This window comes from Miscanthus floridulus, chromosome 13 (assembly GCF_019320115.1).
Source record: "Miscanthus floridulus cultivar M001 chromosome 13, ASM1932011v1, whole genome shotgun sequence".
In the NCBI taxonomy this organism is placed as follows: Eukaryota; Viridiplantae; Streptophyta; class Magnoliopsida; order Poales; family Poaceae; genus Miscanthus; species Miscanthus floridulus.
Genome location: NC_089592.1, coordinates 14873846 through 14897244, shown reverse-complemented (window position 1 = coordinate 14897244; position 23399 = coordinate 14873846). Strand labels below are relative to the sequence as shown.

The 23399-nt window shown below is 41.2% G+C and overlaps 1 protein-coding gene and 1 long non-coding RNA gene across 2 annotated transcripts; one reads left to right on the top strand and one right to left on the bottom strand.

The window, feature by feature from the left end:
* Positions 1 to 7436: 7436 nt before the first annotated feature.
* LOC136501656 (uncharacterized) lies at positions 7437 to 12958 on the top strand. Its single transcript, XR_010770341.1, has 3 exons — positions 7437 to 7720; positions 12146 to 12345; positions 12636 to 12958. It is a non-coding gene; the product is annotated as an uncharacterized lncRNA (long non-coding RNA).
* On the bottom strand, positions 8472 to 11748 carry LOC136501847 (ABC transporter B family member 14-like). The gene is made up of 5 exons (XM_066497374.1): positions 11703 to 11748; positions 11338 to 11561; positions 10693 to 11045; positions 10061 to 10494; positions 8472 to 9952 (listed from the first exon to the last, which is right to left on the bottom strand). The coding sequence occupies exons 1-5, from the start codon at positions 11746 to 11748 to the stop codon at positions 8472 to 8474; spliced, it is 2538 nt and encodes an 845-aa protein (XP_066353471.1).
* Positions 12959 to 23399: the final 10441 nt, after the last annotated feature.

Here is a 23399-nt window from a genome sequence, read left to right as displayed (position 1 = left end):
TTATGATCCTTAGGCCTCTCAACTAAATCCCATACTTAGTTTCTTGTGAAGTTGTTTAGCTCTTCATGCATAGCATTGACCCAATCAACATCCCTCAAAGCTTCATCTATTTTCTTAGGTTCAATGGATGACACAAATAAGAAATGCTCACAAAATAAAGCCAATCTTGATCTTGTTTGCACACCTCTTGAAATATCACCAATGATAATGTCCAATGGATGATCTCTTGCAACATTGGTTGGTTGAAGCACTTGCACTTGATTGCTAGCATTTGATTGATCACTTGGTTGAGATGATGAACTAGCCATTTGTTGATCGTGCACACTGTCATCACTAGTGCTTGCTTGGATTTGATCATGAGAACCACTAGCTTGCACATTTGAGTTAGAGAGCACTTGATTCTTGTCATCTTCAACATCAATCACCACTCTAGGCCTTAACTCACCAATGTCCATGTTCTTCATTGCATTGACCAATTGAGTGCCTCTTATATCATCTAGATTCTTATCTTCCTCTTGAGAACCATTTGTTTCATCAAACTCCACATCATGAACCTCCTCAAGAGTACCACTAGCCAAATTCCAAACTCTATAAGCCTTGCTAGTAGTGGAGTAATCAAGCAAGAAACCTTTATCACATTTCTTTTCAAACTTGCTCAATCTAGTGCCTTTCTTCAATATGTAGCATTTACAACCAAAAACCCAAAAGTATGCTATGTTGGGCTTTCTTCCATTCAAAAGCTCATAAGGTGTCTTCTCCATCATGGGGTGACAATAGAGTCGGTTGCTATAATAGCAAGCCATGTTGATTGCTTTGACCCAAAATGAATGGCTCACATTGTACTCACTCAACATTGATCTTGCCATGTCAATCAAAGTTCTATTCTTCCTTTCAACTAAGCCATTTGATTGAGGAGTGTACTTGGCTGAGAATTGATGTCTAATTCCAAATTCATCACACAACTCATCAATTCCAGTGTTCTTGAATTCACTATCATTGTCACTTCTAACTTTCTTGATAGTTGTTTCAAACTCATTGTGAATGCCCTTGACAAATGATTTGAATGTTGCAAACACATCACTCTTGTCACCAAGAAAGAAGACCCTTGTATATCTAGTGAAATCATCCATAATCACAAATCCATATTTGTTTCCACCAATGCTAGTGTATGTGGTTGGTCCAAACAAGTCCATGTGCATTAACTCAAATGCCTTAGATGTGCTCATCATGCTCTTCTTAGGATGTGTGTTACCAACTTGTTTTCTGGCTTGACATGCACTACATAGCTTATCCTTCTCAAATGTGACATCTTTCAAGCCTCTAACTAAGTCATGCTTAATCAACTTGTTCAATTGTTTCATTCCAACATGACCAAGCCTTCTATGCCATAACCAACCCATGCTAGACTTAGTGATCAAACATGTTGACAATTGAGCTTCTCTAGCATTGAAATCAACCAAGTATAGATTCTCATATCTAAATCCTTTGAATATCAAGTTAGAGCCATCTACACGTATGATCTCTACATCATCCACACCAAATATGCACTTGAAACTAAGATCACATAATTGAGCTACCGACAATAGGTTGAAGTTTAAGCTATCTACTAATAGCACATTGGAAATGCTCAAGTCATTGGATATTGCAATTTTACCAAGCCCTTTGACCTTGCCTTTGCCATTGTCACCAAATGTGATACTATCAATCTCATTGCTCTTGTTTTCATTGATTGAATTGAACATTCTTGGATCACTAGTCATGTGTTGTGTGCACCCACTATCAAGCACCCAATACCTTCCTCCGGCTTTATAGTTTACCTACAAAAGAAGATCAATTCTTTTTAGGTACCCAAACTTGCTTGGTTCCTTAAAGGTTAGTTACCAAGGTCTTTGGTACCCAAATGGCCTTCTTCTTTGGGCCCACAATTGGTGTACCAATGAACTTAGCCTTCACACCATTGGCACCCTTGAAAAGCATGTAACAAGAATCAAATTTAATTGAGGATACATTAGGTAGCTTGTTCTTATTAGTCTTGCAATTTTGCTCTATATGCCTGACTTGTTTACATCTATTGCAAAACTGACCATTGCCCTTCACAAAGCTAACTTTGGGAGTGACAAAAGTCGCCTTGCCTTTCTTGGGGGTATAGCCTAATCCCTCTTTGTTGAGAGAAAATCTTTGGCTACCCAAGCACTTTAGCAAGCGGGCATCTCCACCATAGGCATTGCCTAAGGCACGAGTGAGCTCATTCATCTCCTTCTTGAGGGTCTCATTTTCCACTTTTAGTGAGTTTTCACAAGTGAGACCATCACTCAAGGTGAAGTGGAAGTGGTAGTGCTACAAGAAGTGTTAGTGGGAGCAACAAAAATAGATTCATCAATAAGATCACATGTTAGTCCCACATCACATGATATGATCACTTGCTTCTTCTTGGCCTTCTCCACTTTGACTTGCTCAATAAGAGAGGAGTGAGCCTTTTCAAGCTTAGAGTGAGCTTTGCCAAGCTTCTCATGGGCTTCCATTAGCCTCTCATGAGTAGCATTGAGCTCATCAAAGGATTGCTCAAGAAATTTTACTTTCTTGCGCAATTCTTTGCACTCCTTTCTCTTTATCTCATTGCAAGCGTGCACTTGCTCACACATGTCCAAGAGCTCCTCCTTGGTGTACTCCTCATCCTCATCCTCATCATCATCATTATCATTCCTACAAGAGTCACTTTCACATTCATCATCATCACTCTCATCATATTTTACCTTGGTAGGCTTTGCCATGAGACATGTTGATGGAGTGTCGAAGATGGAGAGCTTCTTGTTGATGGCGATGCTTGCTGGTGCTCTCTTGATAGATTTCTTGTCATCATCACTAGAGCTATCACCATCCGAGGAACCATCACTATCCCAAGTGACTACATAGCCTCCACCCTTCTTCTTCTTTTGGAAGGTCATTCTCTTCTCCTTCTTCTCCTTCTTTTCATTCTTATCTTTCTTGTGCTTCTTCTTCTCATCTTCATTATTATCACTATTATAGGGATAATTTGCTATAACATGATCGGGGCTCTTGCAATTGTAGCATCTTCTCACATACTCTTTGCTCTTGGTGTGATCTCTTCTCTTTCTTGCACCATAGCCCTTCTTCTTCATGAATTTGCCCATCTTGCGCACAAATAGAGCCATGGCTTCATCATCAATGTCACTAAGATCATCATCATCACTTGATTCTTGCTTTGACTTGCCCTTGTTCTTGGATGATGATGAGCTAGCCTTAAATGCTACACTCTTCTTCTTCTTCTTCTTCTTCTTGTCCTCTTCTTCCTTCTTGTCCTCCTTGTCATCCCCCTCCCTTTCCACATGGTATGTCTCTTGGGTCATGACATCACCTAGTACTTGGTTGAGGGTAATCTCTTTTAATCCTCCTCTTATGATGAGCAATCTCAACATCTCAAATCTTGGAGGTAGGCACATCAAGAACCGATGAGAGACATCATTATCTTTGATCTTCTCTCCCAATGCCTTCAAATCATTGACAATCACTTACAAACGATGGAACATCTCCGGAATGCTCTCATCTTCCTTTATCTTGAAGCTTGTCAATTTATCCTTGAGGATATACAATTTGGCACTCTTCACCGCCGATGTGCCCTCATATGTTTTCTCCAATCTCTTCCACACCTCATTTGCTCTTTCACAATCCTTGATTTGCTCAAACACCTTGGAATCAATGGCATTGTATATGGTGTTGAGAGCCATTGTATTGCATTGCTTGTTGATCTTATCTTGGTTGGTGGGATCATCGGGATCGATGATAGCATAGTCATTCTCGGTCACTTCCCATACTTGATCATTGATTGAACCAAGATACATCCTCATCTTTCTCTTCCAATAATCATAGCATGTGCCATCAAAGAATAGTGGTTTGCCCCCCACATGGTTGAACACAACTTGAGCCATAATTTGACACTGAGGTTGTTAAGCCTTCAATCAAACGGTGACCACGGCTTCGATACCACTTGAAAGGTCCTAATATGGCTAGAGGGGGTGAATAGCCTATTTAAAAATCTACAAATCAACTAGAGCAATTTGATTAGTATGACAAATAGCGAAATGTAAACTTGCTCTAGCTCTACAAGGGTTGCAAGCCACCTATCCAATAATTCTAGTTGCAATGATAGCTAGACACACAATTTGCTATGATACTACTCACTAAGAGCTCTCAAACTTTCTACTCTAAAGAGCTCCACTAAGCAAACTTAAAAAGCAAAGCAAGCTCTCAAATCTAATTACACTAAAGAGCTTGCTACAACTAATTTGCAAGAATGTAAACGAGTGAGTAGGATGGTTATACCGCCGTGTAGAGGAATGAATCAATCACAAGATGTATATGAAACCAATCATCGGGAGAATATCAAATGGCAAGAGACAACCAATTTTTCTCCTGAGGTTCACATGCTTGCCAACACGCTAGTCCCCATTGTGTCGACCAACACTTGGTGGTTCAGCAGCTAAGAGGTGTTTCGCAAACCTCGTCCACATGATTGGACACCGCAAGAACCTACACATAAGTGAGGTAACTCAATGACACGAGCAATTTACTAGAGTTACCATTCAACACTCTGCCGGGGAAGGTACAACTCCCCTCACAATCACCGGAGACGGCCATGAACAATCACCAACTCGTGCCGATCCTCCACCGCTGCACCGAGCCGTCTAGGTGGTGGCAACCACCAAGAGTAACAAGCGAAATCCGCAGCGCAACACGAACACCAAGTGCCTCTAGATACAATCACTCAAGCAATGCACTTGGATTCTCTCCCAATCTCACAAAGATGATGGATCAATGATGGAGATGAGTGGGAGGGCTTTGGCTAAGCTCACAAGGTTGCTATGATAATGCAAATAGCCAAGAGAGTGAGCTTGAACCAGTCATGGGGCTTAAATAGAAGCCCCCACGAAATAGAGCCGTTGGGCTCCTCACTGCACTGAACATGGGCCGACCGGACGCTCCGGTCAGATTGATCGGACGCTGGACCTCAGCGTCTGGTCGTGCGATGTGCGCCACGTGTCATCGGCTTCAAACGCCGATCGCCCGATTTCAACGGTCAAGAGATGATTGGACACGTCAGTTAGAAAGTGACCAGACGCTAGAGCACAGCGTCCGGTCATTTCCAGTAAGGTTCCAAACGTGACATTTCACGACTGGACGCATCCGGTCATGCTCGACCGGACTCACCCAGCGTCCGGTCACACAATGTCTCCTCTGTGCGCCTCATGTCAGCGTACGTCAGCACTGACCGGACGCACCCTACCAGCGTCCAATCACTATTAGTGCCAGCGTCTGATCAAAGATCGAAACACGTGCCCTCTACTGCCACTAATCGGATGCTCCCTTGAAACCGAGACTAGCGTCCGGTCACATATAGTGACCTTCATCTTCTCTGTCTAGGGCGCCGATGGCACCGTCGGACTGTCCGCACTCTACGGGTGGACACTCCATCGGTGAAGTTACTAACCCTTGCTCAAATGTGCCTACCACCAAGTGTATCACCTTGTGCACATGTGTGTTAGCATATTTTCACAAACATTTTCAAGGGTGTTAGCACTCCACTAGATCCTAAATGCATATGCAATGAGTTAGAGCATCTAGTGGCACTTTGATAATCGCATTTCAATACGAGTTTCACCCCTCTTAATAGTACGGCTATCTAACCTAAATGTGATCACACTCGCTAAGTGTCTTGATCACCGAAACAAAATGGCTCCTACTATTTTTACCTTTGCCTTGAGCCTTTTGTTTTTTCTCTTTCTTCTTTTCCAAGTTCAAGCATTTGATCATCACCATGCCATCACCATCATCATGATCTTCGCCATTGCTTCATCACTTGGTGTAGTGCTACCTATCTCTTAATCACTTGGATAAACTAGGTTAGCACTTAGGGTTTCATCAATTAACCAAAACCAAACTAGAGCTTTCAGGGCCCACGAGTGAGCATCAGAATGCTACCCTACGCACGCAGTAAGTCAGTAAACCACATGCTAATCACTCCGTGTCAAGGAATAATCCCGCGAGTCGTAAGATAATGACCATCCCAACCTGCCAAATTCCGCCCCCGCACCACTGCCACTGATGTGGTAGGACCGTAGGAGCACTTGCTGTGCGGGAATGGAAAGACCGAGAGCTAGAAAGGAGGGGGGCACCATGTGGACGCCCCGGGGCTCTAACCACCTGCCTCCAAATGTGGAGGGCGAGTCCTACAAAACCGTGGGCCGTTTCACGATAAAGGATGGCTGCCAATATCAGTGCAAATTTATCATATCACAATGGCCATAGTTGTATATACCGCGGGTAGTATGATTATACTATATATTGGCACATCGTACTTTCTGAGGTGAAGAAGGCTCTGGAGTAGAAATTTTGGAGGGTTGAATTCGTAAAGAAAAATTTTCGGTGAGAGCTTTTGGAACAAATAATGCTTTCCAACAGATCCTTTGGATTGGGCTATTCCAAAGGATTTTGGAGGAAGAGAAATTAGGTTCAACCTTATTGTTTTGCTTTCTATGTTTTCCAATGTTGCTTCTAAAGGTTTCTTTCTAAACTTTCCTTTACATCACGATTTGATGTGTCAAGGTATATGTATATCCTATATTTTTTTCTTTCTTTTCATACCTGTGTTCCAAATGAGACATGAACAAAAACAACAAGCTAGTGTGGTTTAGCCATAATGGGTTGGACCGTTATTATTTAGCTAAGGCAATCCCATTTAATCAACAGAGAAGTGAAGAATACATAAATCATATTTCTGTTTTTTATGAATACTTTTTAGATTTTTCCATACATATTAAGCTTTAAAAACTTAGGATGATTGACACATGATATTTATTGGCTGATACCTTATATGGATCTAGGTTTTAGGAAAAAACCCATGAATGAGATTGCAAAGCAGAAAAAACAAACATAAATTTTGTAGAATATTTTTTCAGAGAATCAGGTGTTCGAATCAATCGTGGTAGGAAAAACACAATAATAACACGAGGTTTGAATAGATGTTTTTCCACGATTTTTGTGTGAAGTCAAACATAAAAGAAAGTTACCTACGTTTTTTATGCAAGCAATTTCTGCGAAAAAACTAACTCTCTGACTCATCCATAGCATTGGAAATCCTTTCTTTTTCTTGTTTTTCCTACAATCCAAAGGCTGGCCTAAGAATCATAAATAGCTGCCACTCATAATTTTATTTTGAAAATATTATTATGACATTCGTTAATGACATTTTATAGGTGCTTTTTAATACAATTGATTAAGTTATCGATATTTGTAATTTTTAATATTTATTAATATCTATTTTCCAATGATATATTATTATTATCGGGAGGCCCACACTGGGAGTCCGAGTCCCACACTCTCCCCGTTCCCATTCCTGGCCGTCAGATTACGATCGGGAGGCCCACACTGGGCAGCGCACCAACTGGCCCCGCCGCCGGAGAGCGCTCCGTCTCCGGCGGCACACCGTCTCCCGTTCTTCCCGCGCCTTCCTTTCCCCGACGGAAGCGGCGCCATGGTCGCCAGTCGCCACGCTCTCGCCGTAGGAGCAGGAGCAGCGACTGCGGCCCGCCAGCCTCCGGATGGGTAGCTGTTATGCGCAACAACTGAAGGAGCGCGGAGGGAGACGCAGGAAGGGACCAAACAGGAGGCGAGGGGAATCGGAGGCGGTACGGCTGATGAGCGGGTGAGTGCAATCTCTGCGTAGGTTTCCCATTCGTCTCCCTGAAAATAGTAGCTTCAAAATACTTCGGTTTCCTACTTTCCTTGCTGTATGGTGTAAGTTTGGTTGTACGACGTTTTTCTCTTGGTGGAGGATAGGGTTAGAGTCCTCGTTTTCTTTGTGAATTGTGATTGTGATTGTGATGTTAAATGTTGATGCAACCACAACCTCATGATTAATACCGTTCTCTCTCTCAAATAAACATCGTTAGAATTATGAGATTGGGCCAAACACTTTGTCCCTCGTTGCATAACTTCTTTTTGTGTGTGTGTGTGTGTGGGGGGGGGGGGGGGGGGGGGGGGGGGGGGGGGGGGGGGGTGATTTGGTTATGCAGCTACTCTAAATCTTGCGTTCTGTACTATTTCCGAGCAGAATATGCATGCTAAGAAGTAAGAATGGGGGTATCCTTGGGAAATTGGTTTCAAGGATCTTGATTGAAGACTTGGGCTCTGAAAATTGCAGAAATTGACAAAACGATACGGCCCCTAATAGGCCAGCAGACTTAATTTTATCAAAATACGTAGTGAACAGTGAACAGTGTTCATATACGATGGCATTTGTACTCAACCAACTTATTTCTCACAAGCAAAAGTGCAGTTACATATCTCTTGGGGCATCAAATGCTTGCCAATGAATGTATTGGCAGTGAGATCCTCCCTCCCTTCAGATCTTGACTCCACAGTTGCTTTTACTTTCTGTGCGGCACATCATGATATTAGTCTTTGACTCCTTTGCTTTGCATATGGTACAGTCTGGAGTAAACACAATTGTTTGCCGAGATCAATGTTTCATGGCTGCCCAATTCAATCACCTGCCCTTTATCCATCACGGCAATCACATCTGCGCTCGTGACTGTGGACATTCTATGTGCAATTGTGATGCTTGTGATCTTGCTTGAAAGCTCACCTTTGTTTTTCCACTCTTTTGCTAGCAGGGAGCTCATCACCACCATCTCAGATTGACCGTCTAGAGCACTTGTCGCTTCATCCAATAGCATTATGGTGGGCCTCTTTAGTATAGCTCTTGCAATGGCAATTCGCTGCTTCTGACCTCCAGAAAGCTGACTTCCTTTGTCCCCAACCACAGTGTCATATCCATTTGACAGGCCACTGATGAACTCATGGATGTTTGCCTCCATTGCAGCCTCAACTATTTCTGATTCTGATGCACCTTCATTACCATAGCTGATGTTCTCTCTAATAGACAAGTTGAACAAGATTGGCTCTTGCTGAACTAGTCCTATGTGCTTTCTCATGTATCTCAAATTGTAGTCTCGGATGTCCTTACCATCCACAAGCACCTGTCCTTCACAAGGATCATAGAATCTTAGCAGAAGAGCCAACACTGTGGATTTTCCTGAACCACTTGGGCCGACCAATGCCACCTGTTGCCCTGGTTCAATATCTAGATTGAAGCCATCTAGTATGATCACTTCTGGCCTTGAAGGGTAGCTGAAACTGACATCTTGAAACACAACGTCACCCGCTAATCTTTCTTCAGAATGCACTTCTGGAACATCTGGTACAATCCGCGTTTCTCTGTCAAGTATGTCAAGCGCAGGGTCCAATACTGTGATAGCGGACAAGACTAGAGGGATCAATGACCATAGCTCTGTGATGGAAGATATTGTCATTGCAAATGCTTGGTATGATCGTACACAATCTTTGAATGATGATAGGTTCTTATCAAGTAGCATGATGGTGAAACTCAATGAGATGGCATGTGTCATATGCCACAAACAGAGGGAAGTCCCTTGTACTACACCATATTTGATGCTTTCTACTCTGCTTGTACGCATTGGTTCTTGGAGTGATAAGTCTGCTTTCTTTAGTATTTCATCTTCCTGAACAAACGATGCCACGGTTTGAATATTGCTGACAGCCTCTGAAGTAAGGGAAATTAGCTTCCGGTGAGATGTAGAGAAGTCAGTGGCAAAACCTTTTGCAGACCTGACTTGTACAATGCCAGCAAAGAAGTGGAATGGCATCAAAGTCCATGCAACAAGACCCATCCTCCAGTTCACTACTGTGCTCAACACTGTGGCTATTACAATTGAAGAGATACATTGGACAATGAGAGACATCCGATCAGATATGATGGTTTTAATCATGGAGGTGTCACCGATGATACGTGAGGTTAGAAAGCCGACGCTGTTCTTTGGTTGTTCAAACCAACCTATTTCATTCCGAAGAATGACTGCGTTCATTGAAGAGAAATGGTGTTATGATTCCGAACAACAACAAATCATATTCTTCTTTGTTAATTGCAATTGTGAGAGACACAAAGTTATGGTCGTCAACAAACCTGAAAAGAGGGCCTCCCTTAGGTTATTCATTGCCCTTTCACCAACCAGGCCATATATATAGTGCTGGAAGATGTTACTGAAAAATGTGAGCAGTCCAATGAGGAATAAAATTACTGAGTACTTGCTGACGATACTCTTTGCATCTGGTTTAATGTATGCTATGCCAACTGTCATGATGTAGAAAGCAAATATAGGCCTTGAAATCCCAGAGATTGCTGCTGCTGTGGAGCCCAGCAGAACCTTCTCCGGGAGCAGTTTAAAAGTTCCAAGGAATATTCTATAGAAAGCTGATCTTCTCTTTCTGATTGCTTGCTTTGGTTGCTCGGTCTGTTCTAGTGTTTTTTCTTGTTCACTAGAAGTGAAAGATGGTTTGTTGTATGTTCCATCTTGTGATTCTTCTTTTTCCTTTTCTTCTTTGACTTGATCAATAAATCTGTTTTACCAATCAAATAAACAAATGAGTAAACTGTACGCCAGTTCCATGTAAACCAAGTTAGGTATCATCGATCTAGTTGCAGAAAAGCATATTCTCGGTGTTACATTGTTGCATTTTCAGTACAGTGCCATGATGGATTCAATGCGAGAACATTTTACTATGTGGAAAAAAAAGTGGTCAATTGATTGCATCTACCTTGTCTTGCTCTTGCCAGAATCCTTCTCCAGATTTTGCATACTGCATATACTTGAGTAGAATTCACTTTTCTCCTGCAATTCTTCATGTGTTCCAGATTGAGCTACTCTTCCATTCTCCACAAGAACGATCTTGTCTGCATTTATGATTGTTGACATTCTGTGGGCAATTAAGATAACTGTCCTTCCTTGCATAGCTATGTCAAGAGCTTCCTGAACTATCTTCTCAGATTCAGAATCAAGTGCACTTGTCGCTTCATCAAGCAGTAGAATTGGTGGATCTTTTAGAATGGCTCTTGCAATTGCTATTCTTTGTTTCTGACCTCCTGATAATTGTACACCTCTTTCTCCTACCTGTAGTGGTTAATCAAAGAAGCGATGATTGCTATTTTCTACTTCTGGAGTCTAATAAAATTTTATGAAAATTAATAAAGAGCATACGCAGCATATTGCTGCTTCCACATGATTTCTTGGTACTGAGCTTCCTAGCTGACAACAAAATAAATTCTTCAGTGTCCAGCTTAATTTTTCTGGCTATTAAATATATTAATAATTTGATATAATTTCATCCACAACCATGGAAAATAAAAGAAACGAGATTCGGGAGGTGTTCAATGGTCTTTGCTTAAATAAAATAAAATCTCACCTCAGTTGCATATTGGTTTGGAAGTTTGGATATAAAAGAGTGCACATTAGCTGTTTTGGCTGCTTCAATTATCTCTTCATCAGTTGCATCAATTTTGCCAATTCTCAAGTTGTCCATGATGGTACCTGAAAATAGTGATGGCTCTTGGGAAACTGAACCTATATTTGTCCGCAGGAACTTCAGATCGAGTGTTTTAATGTCTTGGCCATCAATGAGAATCGCGCCTGCATTTTATAACAACTTATTCACAAAAAGATTTTTGCAAGAAAACTAGCAGCCACAATATTTGACCGTTATATTCTATGCATAAGTTTCCTTTCCATTTTTTTTGTTTCTGAGTATTGGATTTTGTTTGATATACCCACATTTCATTCCTATGTTTGTGTAGAATTGAATATGTGAAGTGGTCATGTAAGGTTGTAACCTCAAAAACTCTATCTCATAATGTCAAGAACTATTGGACACAACCACATATATACTGATTGAATAGTATATCCATAAATGAATGTTTGTGCAATGATAAGCATGTGCCCTATAATGTTACCTGATATAGGATCGTAGAACCTTTGAACCAGAGAAATCACTGTGCTCTTTCCACATCCACTGCTCCCCACAAGAGCTAAAATATTGCCTGCCTGTATAGCCAGTGAGAAACCTTGGAGAACTGGCTTATCCTCACGGGATGGATATGTGAAGTGCACCTCTTGTATTTCTATATCTCCAGTGACCTTTTCCAAGATTTTTCCCTTTGATTCGTAACTTATTGCTGGATTTCTTTTGATAATCTTAAATACTTCTTTCCCAGCAGCTTTTGCTTGGCTGAAGGCCTGAAGATCTGGTGCTGCATTCGATAGATATCTGAATCACAGACAACTATATAGGATTAATATATATTTGAACATTCGAGTACAAGATAATCATGCAATATCCTACATTGCTGAAAGGAGATTTCTCAGTATTACATTGCACCGGAGAGGACATTAATGACGGCTGCAATTGTTTCACCAGGTTTTGCTTTTCTGTCAATTACAGCAGCTGCTCCAACCCAGATTACCAATGAATATGAACAGAATGTTGCGATCTGTAACATTCCCAAACCTAGACCTTTCGCCATCGACTCTTTCTTGCTTAATGTGTATTGATTATCCATGCAATTGTTGAAAGATTTGATAGCTGACTTTTCTCCAACAAATGAGAAGACGGTCTTTATATGTGCAAGATTCTGTGGACAAATATATCATGTGATTACAAATTCAATTTAAACCTACTTAACTTTAACAAGGCATTCATTTGCATAGGTACCTGTTCTACAATAGTGGTTGCTTCAGACACGAAAGATGTTCTTGTGAGGGACATGCGGACCATCATTTTGGCATAAGATGCTCCAACCATGAGGAGCATAGGTACAACTAGCAGAGAGAGCAGGCCAACCTCCCAACAGCACGCGAAGGCAACAATGATAGCAACTAAGAATGTGGAGAAGTTTGACATAAAGTGACCCATCTGAAGAAAATAGTAAGCCAACTTTTAAGATTGGTTATCATCGAGCAAATTTTTGGTACTTCTCTTTGGGTTAGTACTCTTGCAGTGATATACTAGAAGGAAAATTAATACCTTTTCACCAATTGCATCTTGTATGACACTCATGTGATTGGTTGCCCCAGCTATGATATTTGCAGTGGTTAAGTCAGTGTCGAAAGCTCCAATATCTTGACTGAGCACTGATCTCAGATATGCTATCCGCATGCGTGCCATTTGCCTCTGACTTGTATACATCCAACTTGCAGTTTCTATAGCAGGGCCATTGTGAGTTCGTGACGAAAAGATTAGAGAATTCATGGAAAATACTTAAGCTATTTCATATCATTTCAATTCCCACGATGCTGTGTTCTTGCTGCATGTGTGGACAAGTAGTTACATAGGGAATGACATTATAATTACTATGTATTCCTCTTTCTTACCACCAAATGAATTGTTTTATTTGCATGCTTATTTCTTTTTCAATTTGCTGCTTGCCTGCTACTGTATTCAAACTTCAAAGATAGTTTTTTGGCCAATTATTTTTTAGGTGTCCAATAAATGATGTTTGGTTAAATACTACTGCATCCGTCCTGCAAAGAGCTTCAGTATGCTTCATACAAGGCATAATTACCGGTTTGCTTTCTTTGTCTTACATTGTTGATAACATAGGAAAGTTAGAAATTGAAGACTTCACTCACCAATCATTCCGCCAGGAAGGGTAACAATTGCTAAGGTCCACATGTATGGAATTAACTGCGAACAGGAACATGTAAAGTAGATAATGTTAGTGAAACAACACTAAAATCAAACAAAAATCAATCAGCAGAATCGAATGGCATTTAACAGGGTAGCTTGAAAATAAATCAGATCTGAGGTAACCTTAGAGAGTTCATGGACTGTGGCCTCGTTATTGCCCATGTTGTTCCCGACCACGTCAAGAGTTTTCCCTAGTATGTAGTACGACATTGAAGGCCCCATGCCATGTATGAAGGACCCCATGGTTCCTGATACCATGAGCAGCCTATCTAGTGCATCCGCGTAGCAAAGCAGGCCAAAGAATGGAAACTATCTGTCTTCAGCCTGTGTTTCTGGCGCCATAGATGCTGCTGGTGTGCTTTTCTTGCCATCTGCAATGTTAGGTTCAGATGACTCAGTGGGCCTATCCTTCTCTTGGATGAGTGGCATTGCTTTTCCCGGATCTTGTGTTAATTTGCAAAAAAGTGAGTAGCCGGCACACTGAGTTTTATAGCACTAGTAGCTAGTACACACAATAACAACCACATAGCTACAAATTTGCACGGATGATACTATCAAGATTCATAATTAATTATTCCAGCTCCAGCCTCGAAAAAACAGATTATCTATTGCTCATTTTTTGTTCATGACTCCTTTGCCTCGAAAAAATAGATTATATATTGCTCATGGCCATGTTCGCTTCTCTTATAATTCGTCTTTTTCAGCTTGTTTTTTCAGCCGGAACAGTGTTTTTCTCTCACAACAAATCAACTGGAACAGTGTTTTGGCTTATTTTTTCAGCGAAGCGAACGGGGCCATGAAAGTAAACTTTCTTGATGATGTCTCCGACTTTAGTTTTGCAGTAAAAGTCACACCTTTGGGAAATACTAAGCATGAGTCATTTGTCCTCGTAACCATATTATATGGCATGCGGCAACATTGTTTTCATCTACACGTTACATTACTTTACTCCAGCTACAAGTCTAATCCAGAATAGCAATGCCACTTTGCTGCCTCGCATATTTGGAAGCAGAGAAACAACTTCATATTTGACAGAGGTCGGCCTTCTTTCTCTTCTTGGAAAAACCTCTTCTACGAAGAGGCCAAACTTCAGGCTTTTAGAATGAGAGATGATAAACGTGTAGCTTTTCTTCTATGTTTAGATCTCCTCTCTTAGGCCTCCCTGGTTTTTGGCCTGCAATTCCCTTCCCGTCGTGGCTACCTTAGCCCTCTGGATGGTTGGTTTGTTGGGCCTCCCTGGTTTTTGGCCTGCGGTTCCCTTCCCGCCGTGGCTACCTCAGCCCTCTGGCTGGTTGGTTTGTTGTTATTTCTCTATCTTTTGTACATGTTTCTGTTTTTATTTAATAAAATCCTACAGTGGGGGCTTCCCCTGCTATATTTCCCGTTAAAAAAAAAGCAATGCCACTTTGCTATTGGAACCCGATCTTAGTCTACATATTCCTTAGTCCTTCCAAATTCCAAATAAATACACCGGTTATTTCCTCGTACGTATACATGATGCTTTGCTAAATGTGTTTGATGTTTCTGCTGCATACAAAAAGGGAAATTGCATCATCAAGACTACAAGAGCAAGGTGTCCAGTAATAAACAAGGTAGTTTCTGCTGCAAGTCTTATTACGTCCTCTAAAACCACATGCCATCATGTTAGTGCCTAGAACTTTCACAATAGTGAATAGTCATCCAACAGCCTGATTCTCTGATTTCAGTTTTGATTTGGGTGAATAGTATGATCATTATGTGAACTTGCTGTATCTTATAGATTCATAGTTAATTAATAGTTCATTGGAAATAAAGCATCTCAACTTTTTTTATGTAATGTCCATTGTACCGAATTTGGGTAGTTCTATTTTTGGCATGTAATATTTTAGGTAGCTCAATTTTTTTTGTTCATGATGTTTTCTTTCTTTCTATGTTATATTTCTTGCCTATTTATTTACAAAAAAATAGATATTCAGCTAGTTTCTTGTAGAGAGCTTTGTTCAAGTTGTCCTCAACCTTAAAAGATGGTTAAACTAGTTGATGGACCGCATGCAGGGGAACCAGCTTATATTAGTATATTACTGAACCCCTTTCCTGGCTTAAATATTGTTATTCTAGCTTCGATATTTTGGCTAGCCTTATATTGCATAGGAAGAATAAGGTTAAACATATGGCAGTGGAGGCGCTCCAAACAGATATCATTCAAGTAATAAATAGTAGTTGTTTTTTGCCCTAACTGATGGACTATGCATCATCGGTATATGAGATAGCTATGTTATTACAATTTGTGAAGTGACAGCAAGTGCATTTAAGCGATGCTTAATCTCCTAAAGCTATTCTTGCTAAGTGTCTTTGGTCTTTGGCCACATTGGAACTTGAATAGATGGTGGTCAATCTTTCATGTTGCTTTGCAAGTGGAATAATCTTGAGTAAACGCCATCTTCAGCGGAGATCAACGCTTGGTGATTACAAAGTTCAACAACCTTTCCTTTTTTCCATCACAACTATCGTATCTGCATTTATGACCGTGGACAATCTGTGTGCAACTGTGATAGTTGTAATCATACTGGTTTGCTCATCTTTGTCCTTCCACACTTTGGCCCCTAAAGAGCTCATAACCACCCTCTCAGATTCACCGTCAAGTGCGCTGGTTGCCTCATCAAGAAGCAGAATGGCAGGCCTCTTTAGTATTGTTCTTGCAATAGCAATCCTCTGTTTCTGCCCTCCTGAAAGCTGGCTCCCTTTGTCTCCAACAACAGTGCCATACCCTTCTGGTAGACCACTGATGAATTCATGAATGTTTGCCTCCATTGCAGCCTGGATGATTTCAGTCTCTGAAGGGCTTTCACTTCTGAAAGCATTTAGGCCCCTAGTTGGGTTTTGGTGATTAATGACAATTGGTATCGTAGCCTCGTGCTTACTAAATTAGGCTTAACCGTCTAGAGAAAGATGTCCTACGAGGATAGACCTCCTCCTATCTTTGAGGGAGATGATTTTCCTTATTGGAAAATCCACATGGAGGCTTATTTAGAAGCCTTAGATGTTAGAATTCTTAGAGCCGCCTCACATGGCTTCCCAAAACCTAAGGATCCCGCCAACCTTCAAGGCGATGAAGTTAATTACGAAAAATGGAATGCAAAGGCTAGAAACACCATCTTTAGAGGCCTTTGCAAAGATGTTTTGAACCGTGTGCGGAACCATAAGGACACCAATGCACTATGGTCGGACATTTGTGCGCTCCATGAGGGAACAAAGAGTGAGCGTGAGGAATGCTATCATCTTGTTATGAAAAAGCTTAATTCATTTGAGATGCTTTCTAAAGAAAGTGCAAATGAGATGTACTCACGCTTAAATGTTCTTGTAGAGGAAGTCAATGGGCTAGGACTTACACAAATGCAACCCTCCAATGTTGTAAGGAAAATCTTGAGTGTCCTTCCTAGTGACAAATATGGGCATATTGTGACCATGCTTCATCAAGGTGATCTTTTCACCGCTACACCAACTCAAATATTAGGAAAGATTAATGCACATGAGATGTATATGCACATCACACCACAAGATGGCTCTTATTCCACCAAGAAGAAAGACTTGGCATTTAAGGCTAGCCAAGAGAACAAGGGCAAAGCAAGAGTTGAACATGAGAGCTCAAGTGATGATGAAATTGATGATGCAAGTCTTGCTCTCATGGTGAGAAGAACCACCAAGATGCTTAAGAAGCTCAACAAGAACGGTGTCAAGTTTGATGGCAAGAAAAAGAAGTTCTTCACTAGCAATAGAAAGAAGCCAATCTCCGAGATGGATTGCTATAATTGTGGAGAACTTGGTCATCTAGCTCATCAATGCCCCAAGCCCAAGAAAGACAAGTACAAGAAGAAGTACAAGGGTAAGAAAGATGACTCAAGTGATGAAGATAATGATGAGAAGAAGAAAAATAAGCCATACAAGAAGAAAGATGACAAGAAGAAGGATTTCCACAAGAAGAAGAAGAATGGCAAGGCATACATCGTCGGTGATTGGCTCACGGATATTGATTCATCAAGTTGCTCATTCGATGATGATAGTGAGAATGAAAAGGTGGCCGCTATTGTGATTGACTCTTCACTATCTTCACCGACACCACCGCTATCATCCTCTACACACCTATGCCTTATGGCCAAGGGTGAAAGAAAGGTACAAAATGATGATGATAGTAGTGGTGATGATCATGCTAGCAATGATGATAGTGATAGTGATGATAAATTTGAATCACCTTCATATGATGATCTTGTCAGGTTGCTAAATCAATATACTAAAATTATTAGAAAGACAAGAGCTAAAAATGAAAAGCTAGAACTTAAGAATGACTCACTCTTAGCTAAACATGACATAGTGAAAAAATCTAGTGTTGAGCTTAGAGAAGAAAATAAAACTATGTCATCCAAACTCAATGAGCTCAAATCATCTAAAAAGGAGCTTAAGGAAAAATATGATAAACTTGAGGGGATACATAATGAGCTCACCACTAGCTATAATATGCTAAAAGAAGAGTATACAAATCTCAAGGTTAATCATGATAATCTTATTGTCTCTCATGAGTTATTATCCAATGAGCCACATGATGCTACTAACCATGTTATTAAGATTGATATAGCTACATCATGTGATGATTTGATTATTGAGAGCATTGAGCACAGTTCTAGTAGCAAAGGCAAGCAAGTGGTTGAGTCCGACAACTATGATGAGTATGTCAAGATAAAGAATCAGAATGAGAAGCTCAAGAAAGATCTTGAAAAGCTATCAACCACCAACACTATTGTGATAGAGAACATTGACCATGATTGTGATCTAGCTCTTGAGAATGAGAAGCTTAAAGAAGAGAACAAGAAACTCAAGATGGAGAAAAATCATGATGAACTCAAAGAAGAGAACAAGAAGCTCAAGTTGAAAAAAGAATATCTCAAGACCGGCTTGAGCAAGTTCACAAGAGGTCAATATCTTTAAAGTGAGCTACTCATGAATACCGTAATGAAGATGAATAGAAGTGGCATTGGGTACTTGGCACATCAAGAGAAGAAAGCTCAAGCTCAACACCAACAACAACACAAGTCAAAGCCAAAGCCAAAGAGGTGTTTTGAGTGTGGATAAGAATGTCACTTTGCCCATGAGTGTCAAACTCCACCACTACAACCCTTGCCCAAGCATGCTAGGCCTTTTGCTTTCAATGCTCATTACATGCTTAGAAAGGATTCTAGTGGAAAAATAAAAGTCATGTTCTTATGACCTCCCAACAAGAATAGGCCTAAGAAAATTTAGGTTGCAAAATCACTTGTTGAGAAAGTCAAGGGTCCTCAACAAGTTTGGGTCCCTAAACAAGCTTGATCTCTTGTGTGTAGGTGAACTACAAGACCGGTGGAAGTCATTGGGTAATTGATAGTGGTTGCACTCAACATATGATTGGTGATCCTCGTATGTTCACCTCACTAGATGAAGAAGTAGATGGCCAAGAAAGGATAATATTTGGTGATAATTCAAAGGGCAAAGTTCAAGGATTGGACAAAGTGGCAATATCAAAATTTAATTTCAAATGTGCTATATGTTACTTCATTGAGTTTCAACTTGCTATCCGTTGATCAATTGTGTGATCTTGGTTTTCAATGCTTGTTCACCGAGAAGGAAGTGGTTGTATCTAAGAAAGATGATGATCAAGTTATATTCAAGGGATTTAGATACAACAACCTATATCTAGTGGATTTCACCTCCGAAGATTCTAACTTGAAGACATACCTATTCACCAAAACATCATTTGGGTGGCTATGACATAGAAGACTTGCTCATGTTGGGATGAGCTCACTCAAGAAGCTTATGAAGAATGAATTGGTGAGAGGGTTGAAGGATGTGAAATTTGAGAAGGACAAGCTTTGTAGTGCATGTCAAGCCGGCAAGCAAGTTGCAAACACTCATCCTACAAAAGCTTACATGTCAACAACAAGAGTGCTAGAGCTCCTTCACATGGATCTATTTGGACCAACAACATACAAGAGCTTGGGAGGAAATCTCTATTATCTTGTAATTGTTGATGACTACTCTAGATATACATGGATATTCTTCCTTCATGACAAGACCGAAGTTGCATCATGTTTCAAGAAGTTTGCCAAAAGAGCACAAAATGAGTTTGAAGTGAAGCTCAAGAAGATAAGAAGTGATAATAGAAAAGAGTTTGACAACACAAATATTGAAGCTTATTGTGATGAAGTTGGAATCAAGCATGAGGTCTCCGCAACCTATACTCAATAAAACGGTGTAGTTGAGAGAAAGAACCGGACACTTATCACACTTGCAAGAACAATGCTTGATGAGTACAACACACCCGAAGCTCTATGGGCGGAAGCTATCAACACCGCATGTTATGCATCCAACCGCCTATTCCTTCAAAAGTTTCTTGTCAAGACACCTTATGAGTTGCTCAATGGGAAGAAGCCGGATGTCTCATTCTTCTGGGTGTTTGGATGCAAATGCTACATCTACAAGAAGCGGCAACACCTAGGGAAGTTTCAAAGACGTTGTGATATTGGCTTTCTTGTTGGTTACTCATCAAAGTCCAAAGCATATAGAGTATTTAATCATGCCACCGGCTTGGTTGAAGAAATATATGATGTGGAATTTGATGAATCTAACGGCTCCTAAGGAGCATATGAGAATCTTGATGATATAGGTGATGAACCATTGAGGAAGGTTATGAAGAACATTCCAGTTGGAGACATCAATCCCAAAGATGATGAAGATGATGTACAAGTGATTGATCCACCTTCCTCATCAAATATGCCACAAGATGGTGATAAAGATGGGAGAGTAGAAAATGAAGATACTCATGTCTCTCATGATCAAATGGTGGCACAAGCTCAAGATGTTGATGCTCCATAACCTCCCCCTCAAGTGGTTGATAGAAGAAATTCACCTCTACTATAAGCTCATCCATAAGATCTTATCATAGGGAGTTCTTCAAAGGGTGTAATGACTCGCTCTTAAAAACTTACTTTATTTATTAAACATCACTCTTTTGTCTCTTGTGTTGAACCTAAGAATGTAGAAGAAGCTCTTCAAGATTCCGATTGGATAAATGTCATGCATGAAGAGTCGAACAACTTTACTCGCAATGAAGTTTGGACTCTGGAAGAGCGACCACAATGTGCAAGAGTCATTGGAACAAAGTGGGTGTTCCACAACAAGCAAGATGATCAAGACATTGCAGTGAGGAACAAGTCAAGACTAGTTGCAAAGGGGTTCTCTCAAGTTAAAGGGTTGGATTTTGGAGAGACCTTTGCACCGGTCAACATCAGTAAGGTTTTAGAGAGCAATTTTCGTGACCGAACGCGTCCGACCAGTGATGATCGGACGCAGGCCAGAGTCCAGTCTGAACTTAATAGCTCTTTTTGACACAGTGACGGGGATAACTGGCCGAAGCATCCGATCACCCCGCAGAGTGATGACTCAGCCTCCAAATGTTATGTTTTGAATGAGGGGGTATAAATACTTACTCCACTCGTCCAAGAGAGGTCTCTTGCCTATTTATTCAGCTGAGAAACACCCTTGAGAGTGTAAAGGAGAGCAAAAGCCTAGTGAGGTGATTGAGATTTGAGAATCCAAGATTAAGGCCTCATTAGTGTAAGGAGAGTAGCAAGTGTGCATCCACCATTCTCATTAGGCTTGTCGTGGTCAAGTTCGGACCGTCCAGTTTCTTCCATGGGATCATCCCAAATATTTCTAGAATCTATTCCAGGTGCTCAGGCTTCTCTGACCAGCTTGTCATCTTCTCTAGAATGTACTCCACGTCGCACAACGTGATCGTGTTCGGCTCTTCGCGGATGTAGAACCATTTCTTGTATCAGTTGTCTAGCGACGTGTTCCATGGGCAGTGCAGGTACTAGCTTTCATGCCGTCACGGAGGTTGAGGTACACACCCTTGGCTATCTTCGAACCACCGCTTCCTTTCTTCCGCAGACAAAAGATGGCGGAAAAAATCAAAATGGGGCTGGAAGCCGCCATATGCTTCGCAGAGATGTATGAAAGTGGCGACAAGGAGGATCGAGTTGGGATGCAGATTGCAAATCCCAATCTCATAGTAAAGACAGAGCCCCTGAAGAAAAGGGTGTACCGAAACCCCAAATCCCCGTTTAAAGAAGTCCTCGAACACCACGATCTCACCTGGTTGTGGATCGGGGTACCCTTCGCCCTCCGGCGCATGCCACCCTGCGAGCTCCTTATTGTGGAGTACCCCCATGGTGACGAGGTCTTCAATGGTCTGCTCATTGCTTCTTGATTTCCACCATTCCTTCGCCATGATCCCTGCTTTCTTCTGTGCATCACTTTTCGCCATGACGCTGGCCTTGTTGGTGAACGGGGAAATGGCGGCGGATTGATTGGTGGCGATTTCGGATGTATTAGGGTTGGCAAGAGGAAGAAGACAGCTGCGGTTGCGAATGGCAATGGGGTTCAGTAATTAGTAACTTACCTATCCTATACCGTATTTAACCCAAGAGTTACGCTGTTTCGTCTGCCCGGAATTCTTGGGAGACGTGCGCACGCGCCGCAGACGGTTGTTTTCACAGCCTCGAGATCTATGCCAATATATGCGTCTCTTCGTTGCCAGTGTGGAAGGGCCCACGCTGACGCACCTACTGACAGGTGCCATGCAACTGTTTGCTTGACAAGACAAAAAGGCAGTATGACGTGCTATACCCGTCTACTTTTTTGACCAGACGTGTCAGATTGGACTTGACGGAACATGTAAATAAATACATAAAATAATAGTACAAGTGGCATATGATTTTTTGCCACACTTTTCAAGCTTGGGGATATACCAGACCACCCTCGTGCTCGGGGACTGTCGCGACTATCCTCGTGCTCGGAAACTGTCCAGACCACCATCGTGCTAGGGGACTCTCGTGCTCGGGGACTGCCCCGACCACTCTTCGACCATTGCTCGGAGACTGCTCTCCTCGGCTACATATGATTTGTACTCACATACAGTTGAGAGGCATTTATTTTTCTCACTTAGACCTTGCTACAAGGCTGATACCTCGCCTTCCAGCAAGCTCGGGGACTAATCATCGAAACCCAACTAGGGGTCTAGATGCTTTCAACTCCGACCTTTGTGGTCACCTCAACAATGAGGACGTAGGAGCTCCTTTGTGGAGTTGTCGAACCTCAGGATAAATCCTTGTGTCCCGTGTTCATGTTGTTGTGTTTGCTCAGGATTACTTGTCTTTGTTTGTCTCTCTCTCCAACTTTATTTTAGGGTTTGGACTCGATCTATAGTTTGGAGGCATTTTGGCGTCAAGAGAGTGACCCAACATCTTCACTAAACCACTAGGAAGTGGGGTTGTAAGATTATTTATCCGCAAAGTTAAATTTAACACTACTTTTGTAGTTCACGTAGGCGTTGGGACTTCTACAGTTTGTGCCGAAACTTCTGACAACATCGGGAGTTTCGACCCAAACTGTCGGGTCGACATTGACTGATAAATTTGAACTTAGTATTTACAGTTAATTTTTAGATACACCTATTCACCCTCTCTAGGCATTGTTAGATCTTTTCAACATTGTATTTGCTCAATAAAATTTATTCCATATTATATAAAAAATATTCATTAATAAAATTTTATCTAAACATATCTAAGTGAGATCTTGTTTTGAAGATTTATTATAAGAAATATAATGGTGCAACAGGAATTTAATTTAGAATCTCAATTTGGCTAATATGACATTTTTAACTTTTTAAAAAGTTGCATGAACGATGATGTCAGCAGATTTGGAATTCTGCATGGCTC